We start from the raw sequence: 22,627 nt of genomic DNA, 5'->3' as shown, positions 1-22,627 counted from the left end.
TCCCCCGCTGTTATTGTATAATGTCCCATTCCCAGCAGTCACCTCTCCGGTCACATCCCTGGTGTTACTGTATAACGTCCCATTCCCAGCAGTCACCTCTCTCATCACATCCCCCGGTGTTACTGTATAATGCTCCACTCCATTCCCAGCAGTCACCTCTCCGGTCACATCCCCTGGTGTTACTGTATAATGTCCCATTCCCAGCAGTCACCTCTCCGGTCACATCCCCCGCTGTTATTGTATAATGTCCCATTCCCAGCAGTCACCTCTCCCATCACATCCCCCGGTTTTACTGTATAATGCTCCTTTCCCAGCAGTCACCTCTCCGGTCACATCCCCCGGTGTTACTGTATGATGTCCCATTCCCAGCAGTCACCTGTCGGGTCACATCCCCGGTGTTACTATATAATGTCCCATTCCCCACAGTCACCTCTCCGGTCACATCCCCCGGTGTTACTGAATAACGTCCCATTCCCAGCAGTCACCTCTCCAGTCACATCCCTCGGTGTTACTGTATAACGTCCCATTCCCAGCAGTCACCTCTCCGGTCACATCCCTCGGTGTAAATGTATAACGTCCCATTCCCAGCAGTCACCTCTCCGATCACATTCCCCGGTGTTACAGTATAATGTCCCATTCCCAGCAGTCACCTCTCCGGTCACATCCCTCGGTGTTACTGTATAACGTCCCATTCCCAGCAGTCACCTGTGCGGTCACATCCCTCGGTGTAAATGTATAACGTCCCATTCCCAGCAGTCACCTGTGCGGTCACATCCCCAGTGTTACAGTATAATGTCCCATTCCCAGCAGTCACCTGTCCAGTCACATCCCCCCCGGTGTTACTGTATAATGTCCCATTCCCAGCAGTCACCTGTCCAGTCACATCCCCCCCGGTGTAACTGTATAACGCCCCATTCCCTGCAGTCACCTCTCTGGTCACATCCCCCGGTGTTACTGTATAACGTCCCATTCCCAGCAGTCACCTCTCCGGTCACATCCCCCGATGTTACTGTATAATATCCCATTCCCAGCAGTCACCTCTCCGGTCACATCCCCCGGTGTTACTGTATAATGTCCCATTCCCAGCAGTCACCTCTCCGGTCACATCCCCCGCTGTTATTGTATAATGTCCCATTCCCAGCAGTCACCTCTCCGGTCACATCCCTGGTGTTACTGTATAACGTCCCATTCCCAGCAGTCACCTCTCTCATCACATCCCCCGGTGTTACTGTATAATGCTCCACTCCATTCCCAGCAGTCACCTCTCCGGTCACATCCCCTGGTGTTACTGTATAATGTCCCATTCCCAGCAGTCACCTCTCCGGTCACATCCCCCGCTGTTATTGTATAATGTCCCATTCCCAGCAGTCACCTCTCCCATCACATCCCCCGGTTTTACTGTATAATGCTCCTTTCCCAGCAGTCACCTCTCCGGTCACATCCCCCGGTGTTACTGTATGATGTCCCATTCCCAGCAGTCACCTGTCGGGTCACATCCCCGGTGTTACTATATAATGTCCCATTCCCCACAGTCACCTCTCCGGTCACATCCCCCGGTGTTACTGAATAACGTCCCATTCCCAGCAGTCACCTCTCCAGTCACATCCCTCGGTGTTACTGTATAACGTCCCATTCCCAGCAGTCACCTCTCCGGTCACATCCCTCGGTGTAAATGTATAACGTCCCATTCCCAGCAGTCACCTCTCCGATCACATTCCCCGGTGTTACAGTATAATGTCCCATTCCCAGCAGTCACCTGTCCGGTCACATCCCCCCCGGTGTTACTGTATAATGTCCCATTCCCTGCAGTCACCTCTCTGGTCACATCCCCTGGTGTTACTGTATAAAGTCCCATTCCCAGCAGTCACCTCTCCGGTCACATCCCCCGGTGTTACTGTATAATATCCCATTCCCAGCAGTCACCTCTCCGGTCACATCCCCCGGTGTTACTGTATAACGTTCCATTCCCAGCAGTCACCTCTCCGGTCACATCCCCCGGTGTTACTGTATAATGTCCCATTCCCAGCAGTCACCTCTCCGGTCACATCCCCCGGTGTTACTGTATAATTCCCCATTCCCAGCAGTCACCTCTCCTGTCACATCCCCCGGTGTTACTGTATAACGTTCCATTCCCAGCAGTCACCTCTCCTGTCACATCCCCTGTGTTACTGTATAATGTCCCATTCCCAGCAGTCACCTCTCCGGTCACATCCCCTGTGTTACTGTATAGTGTCCCATTCCCTGCAGTCACCTCTCTGGTCACATCCCCCGGTGTTACTGTATAACGCCCTATTCCCAGCAGTCACCTCTCCGGTCACACCCCCCGGTGTTACTGTATAACGTCCCATTCCCAGCAGTCACCTCTCCGGTCACATCCCCGGTGTTATTGTATAACGCCCCATTCCCAGCAGTCACCTCTCCGGTCAGCAGCTGGATGATCTTGTTGGTGAGTTCCAGGATCTTGTTGTCATTTTCTCTCCCATGTATCAGTGAGTGAGGTGGAGGCACCGGGATGGGGCTCTGGGTCCTGCTCAGTCCATCTAACCCAAGGTGACAGCAACTGGGTATCTCATGCTCTCTGGATGTCTTCTTCACTACTGTGTAATCCTGTGTGTTGGAAAATATACTTGCAATGCATACACCACCAGATCCCCTCCTTATACTATTAATATAGATATAAGCGATGTCACAATGACCCTCACCTCCCTAGTCACGCCCCTTTATTATTACTATAGATATATGTGATGTCACAGTGATACTCCCAGATCCCCACACCTCCCAGGCAGGTCCCTGTTAGTAATAGAGATAAGAGCGATGTCACTGTGACGCTCCCAGACCCCCTCACCTTCCCAGGTCAGGTCCCTGTGTCAGTAATAGAGATAAGAGTGATGTCACTGTGATGCTCCCAGACCCCCTCACCTCCCCAGTCAGGTCCCTGTATCAGTAATAGAGATAAGAGTGATGTCACAGTGACGCTCCCAGATCCCCTCACCTCCCCAGTCAGGTCCCTGTGTCAGTAATAGAGATAAGAGTGATGTTACTGTGACACTCCCAGATCCCCTCATCTCCCCAGTCAGGTCCCTGTGTCAGTAATAGAGATAAGAGTGATGTCACTGTGACACTCCAAAACCCCCTCACCTCCCCAGTCAGGTCCCTGTATTATTTCTATAGATATAAGTGATGTCACTGTGACACTCCCAGACCCCCTCACCTCCCCAGTCAGGTCCCTGTATTATTACTATAGATATAAGTGATGTCACTGTGACACTCCCAGATCCCCTCACCTCCCCAGTCACGTCCCTGTATTATTACTATAGCTATAAGTGACGTCACAGTGACACTCCCAGATCTCCTCACCTCCCCAGTCACGTCCCTGTATTATTACTATAGATATAAGTGATGTCACAGTGAAACTCCCAGATCCCCTCACCTCCCCAGTCACGTCCCTGTATTATTACTATAGATATAAGTGACGTCACAGGGACACTCCCAGATCCCCTCACCTCCCCAGTCACCTCCCTGTATTATTACTATAGATATAAGTGACCTCACAGTGACGCTCCCAGATCCCCTCACCTCCCAAGTCACGTCCCTGTATTATTACTATAGATATAAGTGATGTCACAGTGACACTCCCAGATCTCCTCACCTCCCCAGTCACGTCCCTGTATTATTACTATAGATATAAGTGATGTCACAGTGAGACACTCCCAGGTCCCCTCACCTCCCCAGTCATGTCCCTGTATTATTACTATAGATATAAGTGATGTCTCAGTGACACTCCCAGATCCCCTCACCTCCCCAGTCACGTCCCTGTATTATTACTATAGATATAAGTGATGTCACAGTGACACTCCCAGATCCCCTCACCTCCCCAGTCACCTCCCTGTATTATTACTATAGATATAAGTGACGTCACAGTGACACTCCCAGGTCCCCTCACCTCCCCAGTCACGTCCCTGCATTATTACTAGATTGTAAGCTCCTACTAGATTGTAAGCTCCTCCGAGTAGGGCCCTCTTCCCTCCTGTTGTCAAAGCCCACTTCTCTTCACATTTCACTCACAGCTCTCCTTTACTCCAACACTCAGTGACCATCTTCATAGTCATCTCCATCATTGGCCTCAAGCCTCTAGTTGTATGTTGATTGGGTTCTCACTACTTACATTTAAGCTGTAATGTGTATTGAACTGTGGTGCTCTTTATTTGTACTGTATTTTTGTTATTTATTCAATGTTATACCAAGTTTTGTCTCCCTGTATTGTTCCTTTGTACGGCGCTGCGAAACACTTGTGGCGCCTTATAAATAAAATAATAATAATATTACTATAGATATAAGTGATGTCACAGTGACACTCCCAGGTCCCTCACCTCCCAGTCACGTCTCTGTATTATTACTATAGATATAAGTAATGTCACATCCCTGTATTATTACTATAGATATAAGTGACACTCCCAGATCCCCTCACCTCCCTGTATTATTACTATAGATATAAGTGACGTCACAGTGACACTCGCAGATCCCCTCACCTCCCCAGTCACGTCCCTGTATTATTACTATAGATATAAGTGATGTCACAGTGAGACACTCCCAGGTCCCCTCACCTCCCCAGTCATGTCCCTGTATTATTACTATAGATATAAGTGATGTCTCAGTGACACTCCCAGATCCCCTCACCTCCCCAGTCACGTCCCTGCATTATTACTATAGATATAAGTGACGTCTCAGTGACACTCCCAGATCCCCTCACCTCCCCAGTCACGTCCCTGCATTATTACTATAGATATAAGTGACGTCACAGTGACACTCCTAGATCCCCTCACCTCCCCAGTCACGTCCCTGTATTATTACTATAGATATAAGTGATGTCACAGTGACACTCCCAGATCCCCTCACCTCCCCAGTCACGTCCCTGTATTATTACTATAGATATAAGTGATGTCACAGTGACGCTCCCAGATCCCCTCACCTCCCCAGTCACGTCCCTGTATTATTACTATAGATATGTGATGTCACTGTGACGCTCCTAGATCCCCTCACCTCCCCAGTCACGTCCCTGTATTATTACTACAGATATAAGTGATGTCACAGTGACGCTCCCAGATCCCCTCACCTCCCCAGTCACGTCCCTGTATTATTTCTATAGATATAAGTGATGTCACAGTGACGCTCCCAGATCCCCTCACCTCCCCAGTCACATCCCTGTAATATTACTATAGATATAAGTGATGTCACAGTGACACTCCCAGATCCCCTCACCTCCCCAGTCACGTCCCTGTATTATTACTATAGATATAAGTGATGTCACAATGACGCTCCCAGATCCCCTCACCTCCCCAGTCACGTCCCTGTATTATTACTATAGATATAAGTGATGTCACAGGGACACTCCCAGATCACCTCACCTCCCCAGTCACATCCCTGTATTATTACTATAGATATAAGTGATGTCACAGTGACACTCCCAGATCCCATCACCTCCCCAGTCACGTCCCTGTATTATTACTATAGATGTAAGTGATGTCACAGTGACGCTCCCAGATCCCCTCCCCAGTCACGTCTCTGTATTATTACTATAGATATAAGTGACGTCACAGTGACACTCCCAGATCCACTCACCTCCCAGTCACGTCTCTGTATTATTACTATAGATATAAGTAATGTCACAGTGACACTCCCAGATCCCCTCACCTCCCCAGTCACGTCCCTGCATTATTACTATAGATATAAGTGATGTCACAGTGACACTCCCAGATCCCCTCACCTCCCCAGTCACATCCCTGTATTATTACTATAGATATAAGTGATGTCACAGTGACGTTCCCAGACCTCCTCACCTCCCCAGTCACATCCCTGTATTATTACTATAGATATAAGTGACGTCACAGTGACGCTCCCAGATCCCCTCACCTCCCCAGTCACATCCCTGTATTATTACTATAGATATAAGTGATGTCACAGTGACACTCCCAGACCCCCTCACCTCCCCAGTCACGTCCCTGTATTATTACTATAGATATAAGTGACATCACAGTGACACTCCCAGATCCCCTCACCTCCCGTCACGTCCCTGTATTATTACTATAGATATAAGTGACGTCACAGTGACACTCGCAGATCCCCTCACCTCCCCAGTCACGTCCCTGTATTATTACTATAGATATAAGTGATGTCACAGTGAGACACTCCCAGGTCCCCTCACCTCCCCAGTCATGTCCCTGTATTATTACTATAGATATAAGTGATGTCTCAGTGACACTCCCAGATCCCCTCACCTCCCCAGTCACGTCCCTGCATTATTACTATAGATATAAGTGACGTCACAGTGACACTCCCAGATCCCCTCACCTCCCCAGTCACGTCCCTGTATTATTATTATAGATATAAGTGACGTCACAGTGACACTCCTAGATCACCTCACCTCCCCAGTCACGTCCCTGTATTATTACTATAGCTATAAGTGATGTCACAGTGACACTCCCAGATCCCCTCACCTCCTCAGTCACGTCCCTGTATTATTACTATAGATATAAGTGATGTCACAGTGACGCTCCCAGATCCCCTCACCTCCCCAGTCACGTCCCTGTATTATTACTATAGATATGTGATGTCACTGTGACGCTCCCAGATCCCCTCACCTCCCCAGTCACGTCCCTGTATTATTACTACAGATATAAGTGATGTCACAGTGACGCTCCCAGATCCCCTCACCTCCCCAGTCACGTCCCTGTATTATTACTATAGATATAAGTGATGTCACAGTGACGCTCCCAGATCCCCTCACCTCCCCAGTCACATCCCTGTATTATTACTATAGATATAAGTAATGTCACAGTGACACTCCCAGACCTACTCACCTCCCCAGTCACGTCCCTGTATTATTACAATAGATATAAGTGATGTCACTGTGACGCTCCCAGATCCCCTCACCTCCCCAGTCACGTCCCTGTAATATTACTATAGATATAAGTGATGTCACAGTGACACTCCCAGATCCCCTCACCTCCCCAGTCACGTCCCTGTATTATTACTATAGATATAAGTGATGTCACAGTGACGCTCCCAGATCCCCTCACCTCCCCAGTCACGTCCCTGTATTATTACTATAGATATAAGTGATGTCACAGGGACACTCCCAGATCACCTCACCTCCCCAGTCACATCCCTGTATTATTACTATAGATATAAGTGATGTCACAGTGACACTCCCAGATCCCATCACCTCCCCAGTCACGTCCCTGTATTATTACTATAGATGTAAGTGATGTCACAGTGATGCTCCCAGATCCCCTCCCCAGTCACGTCTCTGTATTATTACTATAGATATAAGTGACGTCACAGTGACACTCCCAGATCCACTCACCTCCCAGTCACGTCTCTGTATTATTACTATAGATATAAGTGATGTCACAGTGACACTCCCAGATCCCCTCACCTCCCCAGTCACGTCCCTGCATTATTACTATAGATATAAGTGATGTCACAGTGACACTCCCAGATCCCCTCACCTCCCCAGTCACATCCCTGTATTATTACTATAGATATAAGTAATGTCACAGTGACGCTCCCAGACCTCCTCACCTCCCCAGTCACATCCCTGTATTATTACTATAGATATAAGTGACGTCACAGTGATGCTCCCAGATCCCCTCACCTCCCCAGTCACATCCCTGTATTATTACTATAGATATAAGTGATGTCACAGTGACACTCCCAGACCCCCTCACCTCCCCAGTCACGTCCCTGTATTATTACTATAGATATAAGTGACGTCACAGTGACACTCCCAGGTCCCTCACCTCCCAGTCACGTCTCTGTATTATTACTATAGATATAAGTAATATCACAGTGACACTCCCAGATCCCCTCACCTCCCCAGTCACTGCCCTGTATTATTACTATAGATATAAGTGATGTCACAGTGACGCTCCCAGATCCCCTCACCTCCCCAGCCATGTCCCTGTATTATTAGTATAGATATAAGTGATGTCACAGTGACACTCCCAGATCCCCTCACCACCCCAGTCACGTCCCTGTATTATTACTATAGATTTAAGTGACGTCACAGTGACACTCCCAGATCCCCTCACCTCCCCAGTCACGTCCCTGTAATATTACTATAGATATAAGTGATGTCACAGTGACGCTCCCAGATCTCCTCACCTCCCCAGTCACGTCCCTGTATTATTACTATAGATATAAGTGATGTCACAGTGAGACACTCCCAGGTCCCCTCACCTCCCCAGTCACGTCCCTGTATTATTACTATAGATAAGTGACGTCACAGTGACACTCCCAGATCCCCTCACCTCCCCAGTCATGTCCCTGTATTATTACTATAGATATAAGTGATGTCTCAGTGACACTCCCAGATCCCCTCACCTCTCCAGTCATGTCCCTGTATTATTACTATAGATATAAGTGATGTCACAGTGACACTCCCAGATCCCCTCACCTCCCAGTCACGTCCCTGTATTATTACTATAGATATAAGTGACGTCACAGTGACACTCCCAGATCCCCTCACCTCCCCAGTCATGTCCCTGTATTATTACTATAGATATAAGTGACGTCACAGTGACGCTCCCAGATCCCCTCACCTCCCCAGTCACATCCCTGTATTATTACTATAGATATAAGTGACGTCACAGTGACACTCCCAGATCCCCTCACCTCCCCAGTCACGTCCCTGTATTATTACTATAGATATAAGTGATGTCACAGTGACACTCCCAGATCCCCTCACCTCCCCAGTCACCTCCCTGTATTATTACTATAGATATAAGTGATGTCACAGTGACGCTCCCAGATCCCCTCCCCAGTCACGTCTCTGTATTATTACTATAGATATAAGTGACGTCACAGTGACACTCCCAGATCCCCTCATTTCCCAGTCACGTCTCTGTATTATTACTATAGATATAAGTAATGTCACAGTGACACTCCCAGATCCCCTCACCTCCCCAGTCACATCCCTGGTTTATTACTATAGATATAAGTGATGTCACAGTGACACTCCCAGATCCCCTCACCTCCCTGTATTATTACTATAGATATAAGTGATGTCACAGTGATGCTCCCATATCCCCTCACCACCCCAGTCACGTCCCTGAATTATTACTATAGATTTAAGTGACGTCACAGTGACACTCCCAGATCTCCTCACCTCCCCAGTCACGTCCCTGTATTATTACTATAGATATAAGTGATGTCACAGTGACACTCACAGATCCCCTCACCACCCCAGTCACGTCCCTGTATTATTACTATAGATATAAGTGACGTCACAGTGACACTCCCAGATCCCCTCACCTCCCCAGTCACGTCCCTGTATTATTACTATAGATATAAGTGATGTCACAGTGACACTCCCAGATCCCCTCACCTCCCCAGTCACCTCCCTGTATTATTACTATAGATATAAGTGATGTCACAGTGACGCTCCCAGATCCCCTCCCCAGTCACATCCCTGTATTATTACTATAGATATAAGTGACGTCACAGTGACACTCCCAGATCCCCTCATCTCCCAGTCACGTCTCTGTATTATTACTATAGATATAAGTAATGTCACAGTGACACTCCCAGATCCCCTCACCTCCCCAGTCACGTCCCTGCATTATTACTATAGATATAAGTGATGTCACAGTGACACTCCCAGATCCCCTCACCTCCCCAGTCACGTCCCTGTATTATTACTACAGATATAAGTGATGTCACAGTGACGCTCCCAGATCCCCTCACCTCCCCAGTCACGTCCCTGTATTATTACTATAGATATAAGTGATGTCACAGTGACGCTCCCAGATCCCCTCACCTCCCCAGTCACATCCCTGTATTATTACTATAGATATAAGTAATGTCACAGTGACACTCCCAGACCTCCTCACCTCCCCAGTCACGTCCCTGTATTATTACTATAGATATAAGTGATGTCACTGTGACGCTCCCAGATCCCCTCACCTCCCCAGTCACGTCCCTGTAATATTACTATAGATATAAGTGATGTCACAGTGACACTCCCAGATCCCCTCACCTCCCCAGTCACGTCCCTGTATTATTACTATAGATATAAGTGATGTCACAGTGACGCTCCCAGATCCCCTCACCTCCCCAGTCACGTCCCTGTATTATTACTATAGATATAAGTGATGTCACAGGGACACTCCCAGATCACCTCACCTCCCCAGTCACATCCCTGTATTATTACTATAGATATAAGTGATGTCACAGTGACACTCCCAGATCCCATCACCTCCCCAGTCACGTCCCTGTATTATTGCTATAGATGTAAGTGATGTCACAGTGATGCTCCCAGATCCCCTCCCCAGTCACGTCTCTGTATTATTACTATAGATATAAGTGACGTCACAGTGACACTCCCAGATCCACTCACCTCCCAGTCACGTCTCTGTATTATTACTATAGATATAAGTAATGTCACAGTGACACTCCCAGATCCCCTCACCTCCCCAGTCACGTCCCTGCATTATTACTATAGATATAAGTGATGTCACAGTGACACTCCCAGATCCCCTCACCTCCCCAGTCACATCCCTGTATTATTACTATAGATATAAGTAATGTCACAGTGACGCTCCCAGACCTCCTCACCTCCCCAGTCACATCCCTGTATTATTACTATAGATATAAGTGACGTCACAGTGACGCTCCCAGATCCCCTCACCTCCCCAGTCACATCCCTGTATTATTACTATAGATATAAGTGATGTCACAGTGACTCTCCCAGACCCCCTCACCTCCCCAGTCACGTCCCTGTATTATTACTATGGATATAAGTGACGTCACAGTGACACTCCCAGGTCCCTCACCTCCCAGTCACGTCTCTGTATTATTACTATAGATATAAGTAATATCACAGTGACACTCCCAGATCCCCTCACCTCCCCAGTCACTGCCCTGTATTATTACTATAGATATAAGTGATGTCACAGTGACGCTCCCAGATCCCCTCACCTCCCCAGCCATGTCCCTGTATTATTAGTATAGATATAAGTGATGTCACAGTGACACTCCCAGATCCCCTCACCTCCCCAGTCACATCCCTGGTTTATTACTATAGATATAAGTGATGTCACAGTGACACTCCCAGATCCCCTCACCTCCCCAGTCACATCCCTGTATTATTACTATAGATATAAGTGACACTCCCAGATCCCCTCACCACCCCAGTCACGTCCCTGTATTATTACTATAGATTTAAGTGACGTCACAGTGACACTCCCAGATCCCCTCACCTCCCCAGTCACGTCCCTGTAATATTACTATAGATATAAGTGATGTCACAGTGACGCTCCCAGATCTCCTCACCTCCCCAGTCACGTCCCTGTATTATTACTATAGATATAAGTGATGTCACAGTGAGACACTCCCAGGTCCCCTCACCTCCCCAGTCACGTCCCTGTATTATTACTATAGATAAGTGACGTCACAGTGACACTCCCAGATCCCCTCACCTCCCCAGTCATGTCCCTGTATTATTACTATAGATATAAGTGATGTCTCAGTGACACTCCCAGATCCCCTCACCTCTCCAGTCATGTCCCTGTATTATTACTATAGATATAAGTGATGTCACAGTGACACTCCCAGATCCCCTCACCTCCCAGTCACGTCCCTGTATTATTACTATAGATATAAGTGACGTCACAGTGACACTCCCAGATCCCCTCACCTCCCCAGTCATGTCCCTGTATTATTACTATAGATATAAGTGATGTCACAGTGACACTCCCAGATCCCCTCACCTCCCAGTCACGTCCCTGTATTATTACTATAGATATAAGTGACGTCACAGTGACGCTCCCAGATCCCCTCACCTCCCCAGTCACATCCCTGTATTATTACTATAGATATAAGTGACGTCACAGTGACACTCCCAGATCCCCTCACCTCCCCAGTCACGTCCCTGTATTATTACTATAGATATAAGTGACGTCACAGTGACACTCCCAGATCCCCTCATCTCCACAGTCACCTCCCTGTATTATTACTATAGATATAAGTGATGTCACAGTGACGCTCCCAGATCCCCTCCCCAGTCACGTCTCTGTATTATTACTATAGATATAAGTGACGTCACAGTGACACTCCCAGATCCCCTCATCTCCCAGTCACGTCTCTGTATTATTACTATAGATATAAGTAATGTCACAGTGACACTCCCAGATCCCCTCACCTCCCCAGTCACATCCCTGGTTTATTACTATAGATATAAGTGATGTCACAGTGACGCTCCCAGATCCCCTCCCCAGTCACGTCTCTGTATTATTACTATAGATATAAGTGACGTCACAGTGACACTCCCAGATCCCCTCATCTCCCAGTCACGTCTCTGTATTATTACTATAGATATAAGTAATGTCACAGTGACACTCCCAGATCCCCTCACCTCCCCAGTCACATCCCTGGTTTATTACTATAGATATAAGTGATGTCACAGTGACACTCCCAGATCCCCTCACCTCCCTGTATTATTACTATAGATATAAGTGATGTCACAGTGATGCTCCCATATCCCCTCACCACCCCAGTCACGTCCCTGAATTATTACTATAGATTTAAGTGACGTCACAGTGACACTCCCAGATCTCCTCACCTCCCCAGTCACGTCCCTGTATTATTACTATAGATATAAGTGATGTCACAGTGACACTCACAGATCCCCTCACCTCCCCAGTCACGTCCCTGTATTATTACTATAGATATAAGTGACGTCACAGTGACACTCCCAGATCCCCTCACCTCCCCAGTCACGTCCCTGTATTATTACTATAGATATAAGTGATGTCACAGTGACACTCCCAGATCCCCTCACCTCCCCAGTCACCTCCCTGTATTATTACTATAGATATAAGTGATGTCACAGTGACGCTCCCAGATCCCCTCCCCAGTCACGTCTCTGTATTATTACTATAGATATAAGTGACGTCACAGTGACACTCCCAGATCCCCTCATCTCCCAGTCACGTCTCTGTATTATTACTATAGATATAAGTAATGTCACAGTGACACTCCCAGATCCCCTCACCTCCCCAGTCACGTCCCTGCATTATTACTATAGATATAAGTGATGTCACAGTGACACTCCCAGATCCCCTCACCTCCCCAGTCACATCCCTGTATTATTACTATAGATATAAGTGATGTCACAGTGACACTCCCAGATCCCCTCACCTCCCTGTATTATTGCTATAGATATAAGTAATGTCACAGTGACACTCCCAGATCCCCTCACCTCCCCAGTCACGTCCCTGCATTATTACTATAGATATAAGTGATGTCACAGTGACACTCCCAGATCCCCTCACCTCCCCAGTCACATCCCTGTATTATTACTATAGATATAAGTGACGTCACAGTGACACTCCCAGATCCCCTCACCTCCCCAGTCACGTCCCTGTATTATTACTATAGATATAAGTGATGTCACAGTGACACTCCCAGATCCCCTCACCTCCCTGTATTATTACTATAGATATAAGTGATGTCACAGTGACGCTCCCAGATCCCCTCCCCAGTCACGTCTCTGTATTATTACTATAGATATAAGTGACGTCACAGTGACACTCCCAGATCCCCTCATCTCCCAGTCACGTCTCTGTATTATTACTATAGATATAAGTAATGTCACAGTGACACTCCCAGATCCCCTCACCTCCCCAGTCACGTCCCTGCATTATTACTATAGATATAAGTGATGTCACAGTGACACTCCCAGATCCCCTCACCTCCCCAGTCACATCCCTGTATTATTACTATAGATATAAGTGATGTCACAGTGACACTCCCAGATCCCCTCACCTCCCTGTATTATTACTATAGATATAAGTGATGTCACAGTGATGCTCCCAGATCCCCTCACCACCCCAGTCACGTCCCTGTATTATTACTATAGATTTAAGTGACGTCACAGTAACACTCCCAGATCTCCTCACCTCCCCAGTCACGTCCCTGTATTATTACTATAGATATAAGTGATGTCACAGTGACACTCACAGATCCCCTCACCTCCCCAGTCACGTCCCTGTATTATTACTATAGATATAAGTGACGTCACAGTGACACTCCCAGATCCCCTCACCTCCCCAGTCACGTCCCTGTATTATTACTATAGATATAAGTGATGTCACAGTGACACTCACAGATCCCCTCACCTCCCCAGTCACGTCCCTGTATTATTACTATAGATATAAGTGACGTCACAGTGACACTCCCAGATCCCCTCACCTCCCCAGTCACCTCCCTGTATTATTACTATAGATATAAGTGATGTCACAGTGACGCTCCCAGATCCCCTCCCCAGTCACGTCTCTGTATTATTACTATAGATATAAGTGACGTCACAGTGACACTCCCAGATCCCCTCATCTCCCTGTATTTTTACTATAGATATAAGTGATGTCACAGTGACACTCACAGATCCCCTCACCTCCCCAGTCAGGTCCCTGTATTATTACTATAGCTATAAGTGATGTCACAGTGACACTCCCAGATCCCGTCACCTCCCCAGTCACGTCCCTGTATTATTACTATAGATATAAGTGACATCACAGTGACGCTCCCAGATCCCGTCACCTCCCCAGTCACGTCCCTGTATTATTACTATAGATATAAGTGATGTCACAGTGACGCTCTCAGATCCCCTCACCTCCCCAGTCACGTCCCTGTATTATTACTATAGATATAAGTGATGTCACAGTGACGCTCCCAGATCCACTCACCTCTCCGGTCACGTCCCTGTATTATTACTATAGATATAAGTGATGTCACAGTGACACTCCCAGATCCCCTCACCTCCCCAGTCATGTCCCTGTATTATTACTATAGATATAAGTGATGTCACTGTGACGCTCCCAGATCCCCTCACCTCCCCAGTCATGTCCCTGTATTATTACTATAGATATAAGTGATGTCACTGTGACGCTCCCAGATCCCCTCACCTCCCCAGTCACGTCCCAGTATTATTACTATAGATATAAGTGATGTCACAGCGACGCTCCCAAATCGCCTCACCTCCCCAGTCATGTCCGTGTATTATTACTATAGGTATAAGTGATGTCACAGTGACGCTCCCAGATCCACTCACCTCTCCGGTCACGTCCCTGTATTATTACTATAGATATAAGTGATGTCACAGTGACGCTCCCAGATCCCCTCACCTCCCCAGTCACTGCCCTGTATTATTACTATAGATATAAGTGATGTCACAGTGACACTCCCAGATCCCCTCACCTCCCCAGTCACGTCCCTGCATTATTACTATAGATATAAGTGATGTCACAGTGACACTCCCAGATCCCCTCACCTCCCCAGTCACATCCCTGTATTATTACTATAGATATAAGTGACGTCACAGTGACACTCCCAGATCCCCTCACCTCCCCAGTCACGTCCCTGTATTATTACTATAGATATAAGTGATGTCACAGTGACACTCCCAGATCCCCTCACCTCCCTGTATTATTACTATAGATATAAGTGATGTCACAGTGACGCTCCCAGATCCCCTCCCCAGTCACGTCTCTGTATTATTACTATAGATATAAGTGACGTCACAGTGACACTCCCAGATCCCCTCATCTCCCAGTCACGTCTCTGTATTATTACTATAGATATAAGTAATGTCACAGTGACACTCCCAGATCCCCTCACCTCCCCAGTCACGTCCCTGCATTATTACTATAGATATAAGTGATGTCACAGTGACACTCCCAGATCCCCTCACCTCCCCAGTCACATCCCTGTATTATTACTATAGATATAAGTGATGTCACAGTGACACTCCCAGATCCCCTCACCTCCCTGTATTATTACTATAGATATAAGTGATGTCACAGTGATGCTCCCAGATCCCCTCACCACCCCAGTCACGTCCCTGTATTATTACTATAGATTTAAGTGACGTCACAGTGACACTCCCAGATCTCCTCACCTCCCCAGTCACGTCCCTGTATTATTACTATAGATATAAGTGATGTCACAGTGACACTCACAGATCCCCTCACCTCCCCAGTCACGTCCCTGTATTATTACTATAGATATAAGTGACGTCACAGTGACACTCCCAGATCCCCTCACCTCCCCAGTCACGTCCCTGTATTATTACTATAGATATAAGTGATGTCACAGTGACACTCCCAGATCCCCTCACCTCCCCAGTCACCTCCCTGTATTATTACTATAGATATAAGTGATGTCACAGTGACGCTCCCAGATCCCCTCCCCAGTCACGTCTCTGTATTATTACTATAGATATAAGTGACGTCACAGTGACACTCCCAGATCCCCTCATCTCCCTGTATTTTTACTATAGATATAAGTGATGTCACAGTGACTCTCACAGATCCCCTCACCTCCCCAGTCAGGTCCCTGTATTATTACTATAGCTATGTGATGTCACAGTGACACTCCCAGATCCCGTCACCTCCCCAGTCACGTCCCTGTATTATTACTATAGATATAAGTGACATCACAGTGACGCTCCCAGATCCCGTCACCTCCCCAGTCACGACCCTGTATTATTACTATAGATATAAGTGATGTCACAGTGACGCTCTCAGATCCCCTCACCTCCCCAGTCACGTCCCTGTATTATTACTATAGATATAAGTGATGTCACAGTGACGCTCCCAGATCCACTCACCTCTCCGGTCACGTCCCTGTATTACTACTATAGATATAAGTGATGTCACAGTGACACTCCCAGATCCCCTCACCTCCCCAGTCATGTCCCTGTATTATTACTATAGATATAAGTGATGTCACTGTGACGCTCCCAGATCCCCTCACCTCCCCAGTCACGTCCCTGTATTATTACTATAGATATAAGTGATGTCACTGTGACGCTCCCAGATCCCCTCACCTCCCCAGTCACGTCCCAGTATTATTACTATAGATATAAGTGATGTCACAGCGACGCTCCCAAATCGCCTCACCTCCCCAGTCATGTCCGTGTATTATTACTATAGGTATAAGTGATGTCACAGTGACGCTCCCAGATCCACTCACCTCTCCGGTCACGTCCCTGTATTATTACTATAGATATAAGTGATGTCACAGTGATGCTCCCAGATCCCCTCACCTCCCCAGTCACTGCCCTGTATTATTACTATAGATATAAGTGATGTCACAGTGACACTCCCAGATCCCCACACCTCCCCAGTCACGTCCCTGTAATATTACTATAGATATAAGTGATGTCACAGTGACACTCACAGATCCCCTCACCTCCCCAGTCACGTCCCTGTATTATTACTATAGATATAAGTGATGTCACAGTGACGCTCCCAGATCCCCTCACCTCCCCAGTCACTGCCCTGTATTATTACTATAGATATAAGTGATGTCACAGTGACACTCCCAGATCCCCTCACCTCCCCAGTCACTGCAGTGTATTATTACTATAGATATAAGTGATGTCACAGTGACGCTCCCAGATCCCCTCACCTCCCCAGTCACTGCCCTGTATTATTACTATAGATATAAGTGATGTCACAGTGACACTCCCAGATCACCTCACCTCCCCAGTCACGTCCCTGTATTATTACTATAGATATAAGTGATGTCACAGTGACACTCCCAGATCCCCTCACCTCCCCAGTCACGTCCCTGTATTATTACTATAGATATAAGTGATGTCACAGTGACACTCCCAGATCCCCTCACCTCCCCAGTCACGTCCCTGTATTATTACTATAGATATAAGTAGTGTCACATCCCTGTATTATTACTATAGATATAAGTGATGTCACAGTGACACTACCAGATCCCCTCACCTCCCCAGTCACGTCCCTGTATTATTACTATAGATATAAGTGATGTCACAGTGACACTCCCAGATCCCCTCACCTCCCCAGTCACGTCCCTGTATTATTACTATAGATATAAGTGACGTCACAGTGACACTACCAGATCCACTCACCTCCCCAGTCGCGTCCCTGTAATATTACAATAGATATAAGTGATGTCACAGTGACACTCCCAGATCCCCTCACCTCCCCAGTCACTGCCCTGTATTATTACTATAGATATAAGTGATGTCACAGTGACACTCCCAGATCCCCTCACCTCCCCAGTCACGTCCCTGTATTATTACTATAGATATAAGTGATGTCACAGTGACACTCCCAGATCTCCTCACCTCCCCAGTCACGTCCATGTATTATTACTATAGATATAAGTGACGTCACAGTGACGCTCCCAGATCCCCTCACCTCCCCAGTCACGTCCCTGTATTATTACTATAGATATAAGTGATGTCACAGTGACACTCCCAGATCCCCTCACCTCCCCAGTCACGTCCCTGTATTATTACTATAGATATAAGTGATGTCACAGTGACGCTCCCAGATCCCCTCACCTCCCCAGTCACGTCCCTGTATTATTACTATAGATATAAGTGATGTCACAGTGACGCTTCCAGATCCCCTCACCTCCCCAGTCACGTCCCTGTATTATTACTATAGATATAAGTGATGTCACAGTGACACTCCCAGATCCCCTCACCTCCCCAGTCACGTCCCTGTAGTATTACTATAGATATAAGTGATGTCACAGTGACACTCCCAGATCCCCTCACCTCCCCAGTCACATCCCTGTATTATTACTATAGATATAAGTGATGTCACAGTGACACTCCCAGATCCCCTCACCTCCCCAGTCACGTCCCTGTATTATTACTATAGATATAAGTGATGTCACAGTGACACTCCCAGATCCCCTCACCTCCCCAGTCACATCCCTGTATTATTACTATAGATATAAGTGATGTCACAGTGACACTCCCAGATCCCCTCACCTCCCCAGTCACATCCCTGTATTATTACTATAGATATAAGTGACGTCACAGTGACACTCCCAGATCTCCTCACCTCCCCAGTCACGTCCCTGTATTATTACTATAGATATAAGTGATGTCACAGTGACACTCCCAGATCCCCTCACCTCCCCAGTCACGGCCCTGTATTATTACTATAGATATAAGTGATGTCACAGTGACACTCCCAGATCCCCTCACCTCCCCAGTCACGTCCCTGTATTATTACTATAGATATAAGTGATGTCACAGTGACGCTCCCAGATCCCCTCACCTCCCCAGTCACTTCCCTGTATTATTACTATAGATATAAGTGATGTCACAGTGACACTCCCAGATCCCCTCACCTCCCCAGTCACATCCCTGTATTATTACTATAGATATAAGTGATGTCACTGTGACACTCCCAGATCCCCTCCCCAGTCACGTCTCTGTATTATTACTATAGATATAAGTGATGTCACAGTGACGCTCCCAGATCCCCTCACCTCCCCAGTCACCTCCCTGTATTATTACTATAGATATAAGTGATGTCACAGTGACACTCCCAGACCCCCTCACCTCCCCAGTCACGTCCCTGTATTATTACTATAGATATAAGTGATGTCACAGTGACGCTCCCAGATCCCCTCACCTCCCCAGTCACATCCCTGTATTATTACTATAGATATAAGTGATGTCACAGTGACACTCCCAGATCCCCTCACCTCCCCAGTCACGTCCCTGTATTATTACTATAGATATAAGTGACGTCACAGTGACACTCCCAGATCCCCTCACCTCCCAGTCACGTCTCTGTATTATTACTATAGATATAAGTGATGTCACAGTGACACTCCCAGATCCCCTCACCTCCCCAGTCACGTCCCTGTATTATTACTATAGATATAAGTGATGTCACAGTGACACTCCCAGATCCCCTCACCTCTCCAGTCAGCAGGTAGATGATTTCCAGGGTGAGATTTAGTATCCTCTCAGTCGTGTGACTTCTGTCCTTATCCATCCTCAGTTATCAGTGATCTATACAGGACACGTCTCACCGTCACGCGACTTTGTGCATCCAGTGTAAAGGTTCTGGCTCCTCACTGATCAGCTGTCTAGGAAGACATATAATTAGTATAAGAATCATCACAGAGTACACGTAACATATACAGATATGAAACATTGAGTGACCAGTACGTCCTCATATTTCCCACAGCCCTGGTCGGTGTTTCCCAGCAGCTCCACCGATCCAGCTACAGCACATTAATAATCTCCACCCAATGCTGGGCAAGATGCAATAGGGTGCAGAATTTGCATGTGATTTCTGGCGATTTTTAGTAATGTAAATATGCGTTTAGTGCGATTTATTTATTTTTTTAGTAACGAGCGTATGCAGATTTGTGTACAAAAAATGTTTTAAACAGGGGGGGGGGGGGGGGTTCCCCTCACCCCAGCATAACCAGCCCTGGACTTGTCTTGTTGAGCCAATCCTGGTTCCGCCAAAAATCATGGGGTTCCCTCCGTAATTAAGAAACCAGCACGAGCTCTTGTATCTATATCTATCAGGTGGATAAAGAAGATTTATAGTAATAATACATATGTATGTGGCCGCACTGAGGCTATAATACAGCATAAGGGGGTATACAGCGCTGGGAACATGGGGGGAGGTATGAGGCCTGAGGCCTGGTAATCCCTGCAGCACAGCCGGATAATGGTGACATTACAGCGCAGCACCCAGGTATCCGCTCTGTATAACCTGTAAGGGCCTCATTGCGTCTCTGTACATCTCCCGCTGCCGCTAACTCACCCGCTCCGTCGTTTTATGTTATACATACACATACACACCCTGCTTCCGTGCTGTGCGTTCCATCTGACTTCCGGGTTGTGCGGTCCAACTGCCACCTGACTTCCGGCCTCTATGTATGTATGCGGTAAGATTTTCCGGGTTGCGGCTGTACAGTGCCTGGCAGCTGGTAATGCTATTTATTATTATTATTCTAAAACAGATGGAGCAGTCTCCCGTGTGCTATGATAGCACGGATGGAGCAGAATTTAGTGTCCTATGATAGCACAGGTGAAGCAGAATCATGTGTCCTATGATAGCACAGATTAAGCAGAATTTAGTGTCCTATGATAGCACAGGTTAAGCAGAATTTAGTGTCCTATGATAGCACAGATGAAGCAGAATCATGTGTCCTATTATAGCACAGGTGATGCAGAATCATGTGTCCTATGATAGCAAGGGTTAAGCAGAATTTAGTGTCCTATAATAGCACAGGTTAAGCATAATTTAGTGTCCTATGATTGCACAGGTGAAGCAGTATTTGGGATCCTGTTTTGGCACAGGTGGAGTGGAATCTGGTGTCCTGTTACAGGTGGAGCAAAATTTGGTTATAGCACAGGTGGAGTGGAATCTGGTGTCCTGTTATAGCACAGGTGGAGCGGAATCTGGTGTCCTGTTATAGCACAGGTGGAGCGGAATCTGGTGTCCTGTTATAGCACAGGTGGAACAGAATCTGGTGCCTGTTATAGTACAGGTGGAGCGGAAACTGGTGTACTGTTATAGCACAGGTTAAACAGAATTTGGAGTGTTGTTATGGCACAGGTGGAATAGAAAATGCGGTCCTGTTATAGCGCAGATGGAGCGGAATCTGGGTTCCTGTTATAGCACAGGTGGAGCGGAATCTGGTGTCCTGTTATGGCACAGGTGGAGCGGAATCTGGGTCCTGTTATAGCACAGGTGGAGCAGAATCTGGTGGCCTATGATAGCACAGGTTAAGCAGAATCATGTGTCCTATGATAGCACAGGTTAAGCAGAATTTAGTGTCCTCTGATAGCACAGGTGAAGCAGAATCATGTGTCCTATGATAGCACAGGTGATGCAGAATCATGTGTCCTGTGATAGCACAGGTGATGCAGAATCATGTGTCCTATGATAGCAAGGGTTAAGCAGAATTTAGTGTCCTATGATAGCACAGGTTAAGCATAATTTAGTGTCCTATGATTGCACAGGTGAAGCAGTATTTGGGGTCCTGTTTTGGCACAGGTGGAGTGGAATCTGGTGTCCTGTTACAGGTGGAGCAAAATATGGTGTCCTGTTATAGCACAGGTGGAGCGGAATCTGGTGTCCTGTTATAGCACAGGTAGAGCAGAATCTGGTGTCCTGTTATAGCACAGGTGGAGCGGAATCTGGTGTCCTGTTATAGCACAGGTGGAGCAGAATCTGGTGCCTGTTATAGTACAGGTGGAGCGGAATCTGGTGTCCTGTTATGGCACAGGTGGAGCAGAATATGGGTTCCTGTTATAGCACAGGTGGAGCAGAATCTGGGGCGTGTTATAGCACAGGTGGAGTAGAATCTGGTGCCTGTTATGGCACAGGTGGAGCGGAATCTGGGGTCCTGTTATAGCACAGGTGGAGCAGAATCTGGGGCGTGTTATAGCACAGGTGGAGCAGAATCTGGTGCCTGTTATGGCACAGGTGGAGCGGAATCTGGGGTCCTGTTATGGCACAGGTGGAGCGGAATCTGGGGTCCTGTTATGGCACAGGTGGAGCGGAATCTGGGTTCCTGTTACGGCACAGGTGGAGCGGAATCTGGGTTCCTGTTACGGCACAGGTGGAGCGGAATCTGGGGTCCTGTTATGACACAGGTGGAGCGGAATCTGGGGTCCTGTTATGACACAGGTGGAGCGGAATCTGGGGTCCTGTTATGGCACAGGTGGAGCGGAATCTGGGTTCCTGTTATGGCACAGGTGGAGCGGAATCTGGTGTCCTGTTATGGCACAGGTGGAGCGGAATCTGGTGTCCTG

The 22,627-nt window shown here is 47.3% G+C and overlaps 2 protein-coding genes across 4 annotated transcripts in view; one reads left to right on the top strand and one right to left on the bottom strand.

The window, feature by feature from the left end:
- Nucleotides 1–22,627, top strand: part of LOC146009529 (uncharacterized) — a 208,487-nt gene that overhangs the window by 88,967 nt on the left and 96,893 nt on the right. The window lies entirely within an intron of this gene.
- Nucleotides 1–22,627, bottom strand: part of LOC146010072 (uncharacterized) — a 50,235-nt gene that overhangs the window by 21,196 nt on the left and 6,412 nt on the right. The window contains exons 2-3 of one of the 3 annotated variants that reach the window (XM_083150951.1): nucleotides 19,764–19,931; nucleotides 2,416–2,607 (exon numbers count right to left, since the gene is read on the bottom strand). In XM_083150951.1, coding sequence (XP_083007077.1) covers nucleotides 2,416–2,607; nucleotides 19,764–19,841 — 270 coding nt within the window. In that variant the 5' untranslated portion in view covers nucleotides 19,842–19,931. Of the gene's footprint in view, nucleotides 1–2,415; nucleotides 2,608–19,763; nucleotides 19,936–22,627 lie in introns of all 3 variants that reach the window. The other 2 variants (XM_083150950.1, XM_083150952.1) reach the window with 2 other exon arrangements.

This window comes from Crinia signifera, chromosome 6 (assembly GCF_055691185.1).
Source record: "Crinia signifera chromosome 6, ASM5569118v1, whole genome shotgun sequence".
NCBI classification, from domain to species: Eukaryota; Metazoa; Chordata; class Amphibia; order Anura; family Myobatrachidae; genus Crinia; species Crinia signifera.
Note: the sequence above shows the minus strand (reverse complement) of the source record. Positions and strands in the feature narration are given on the sequence as shown.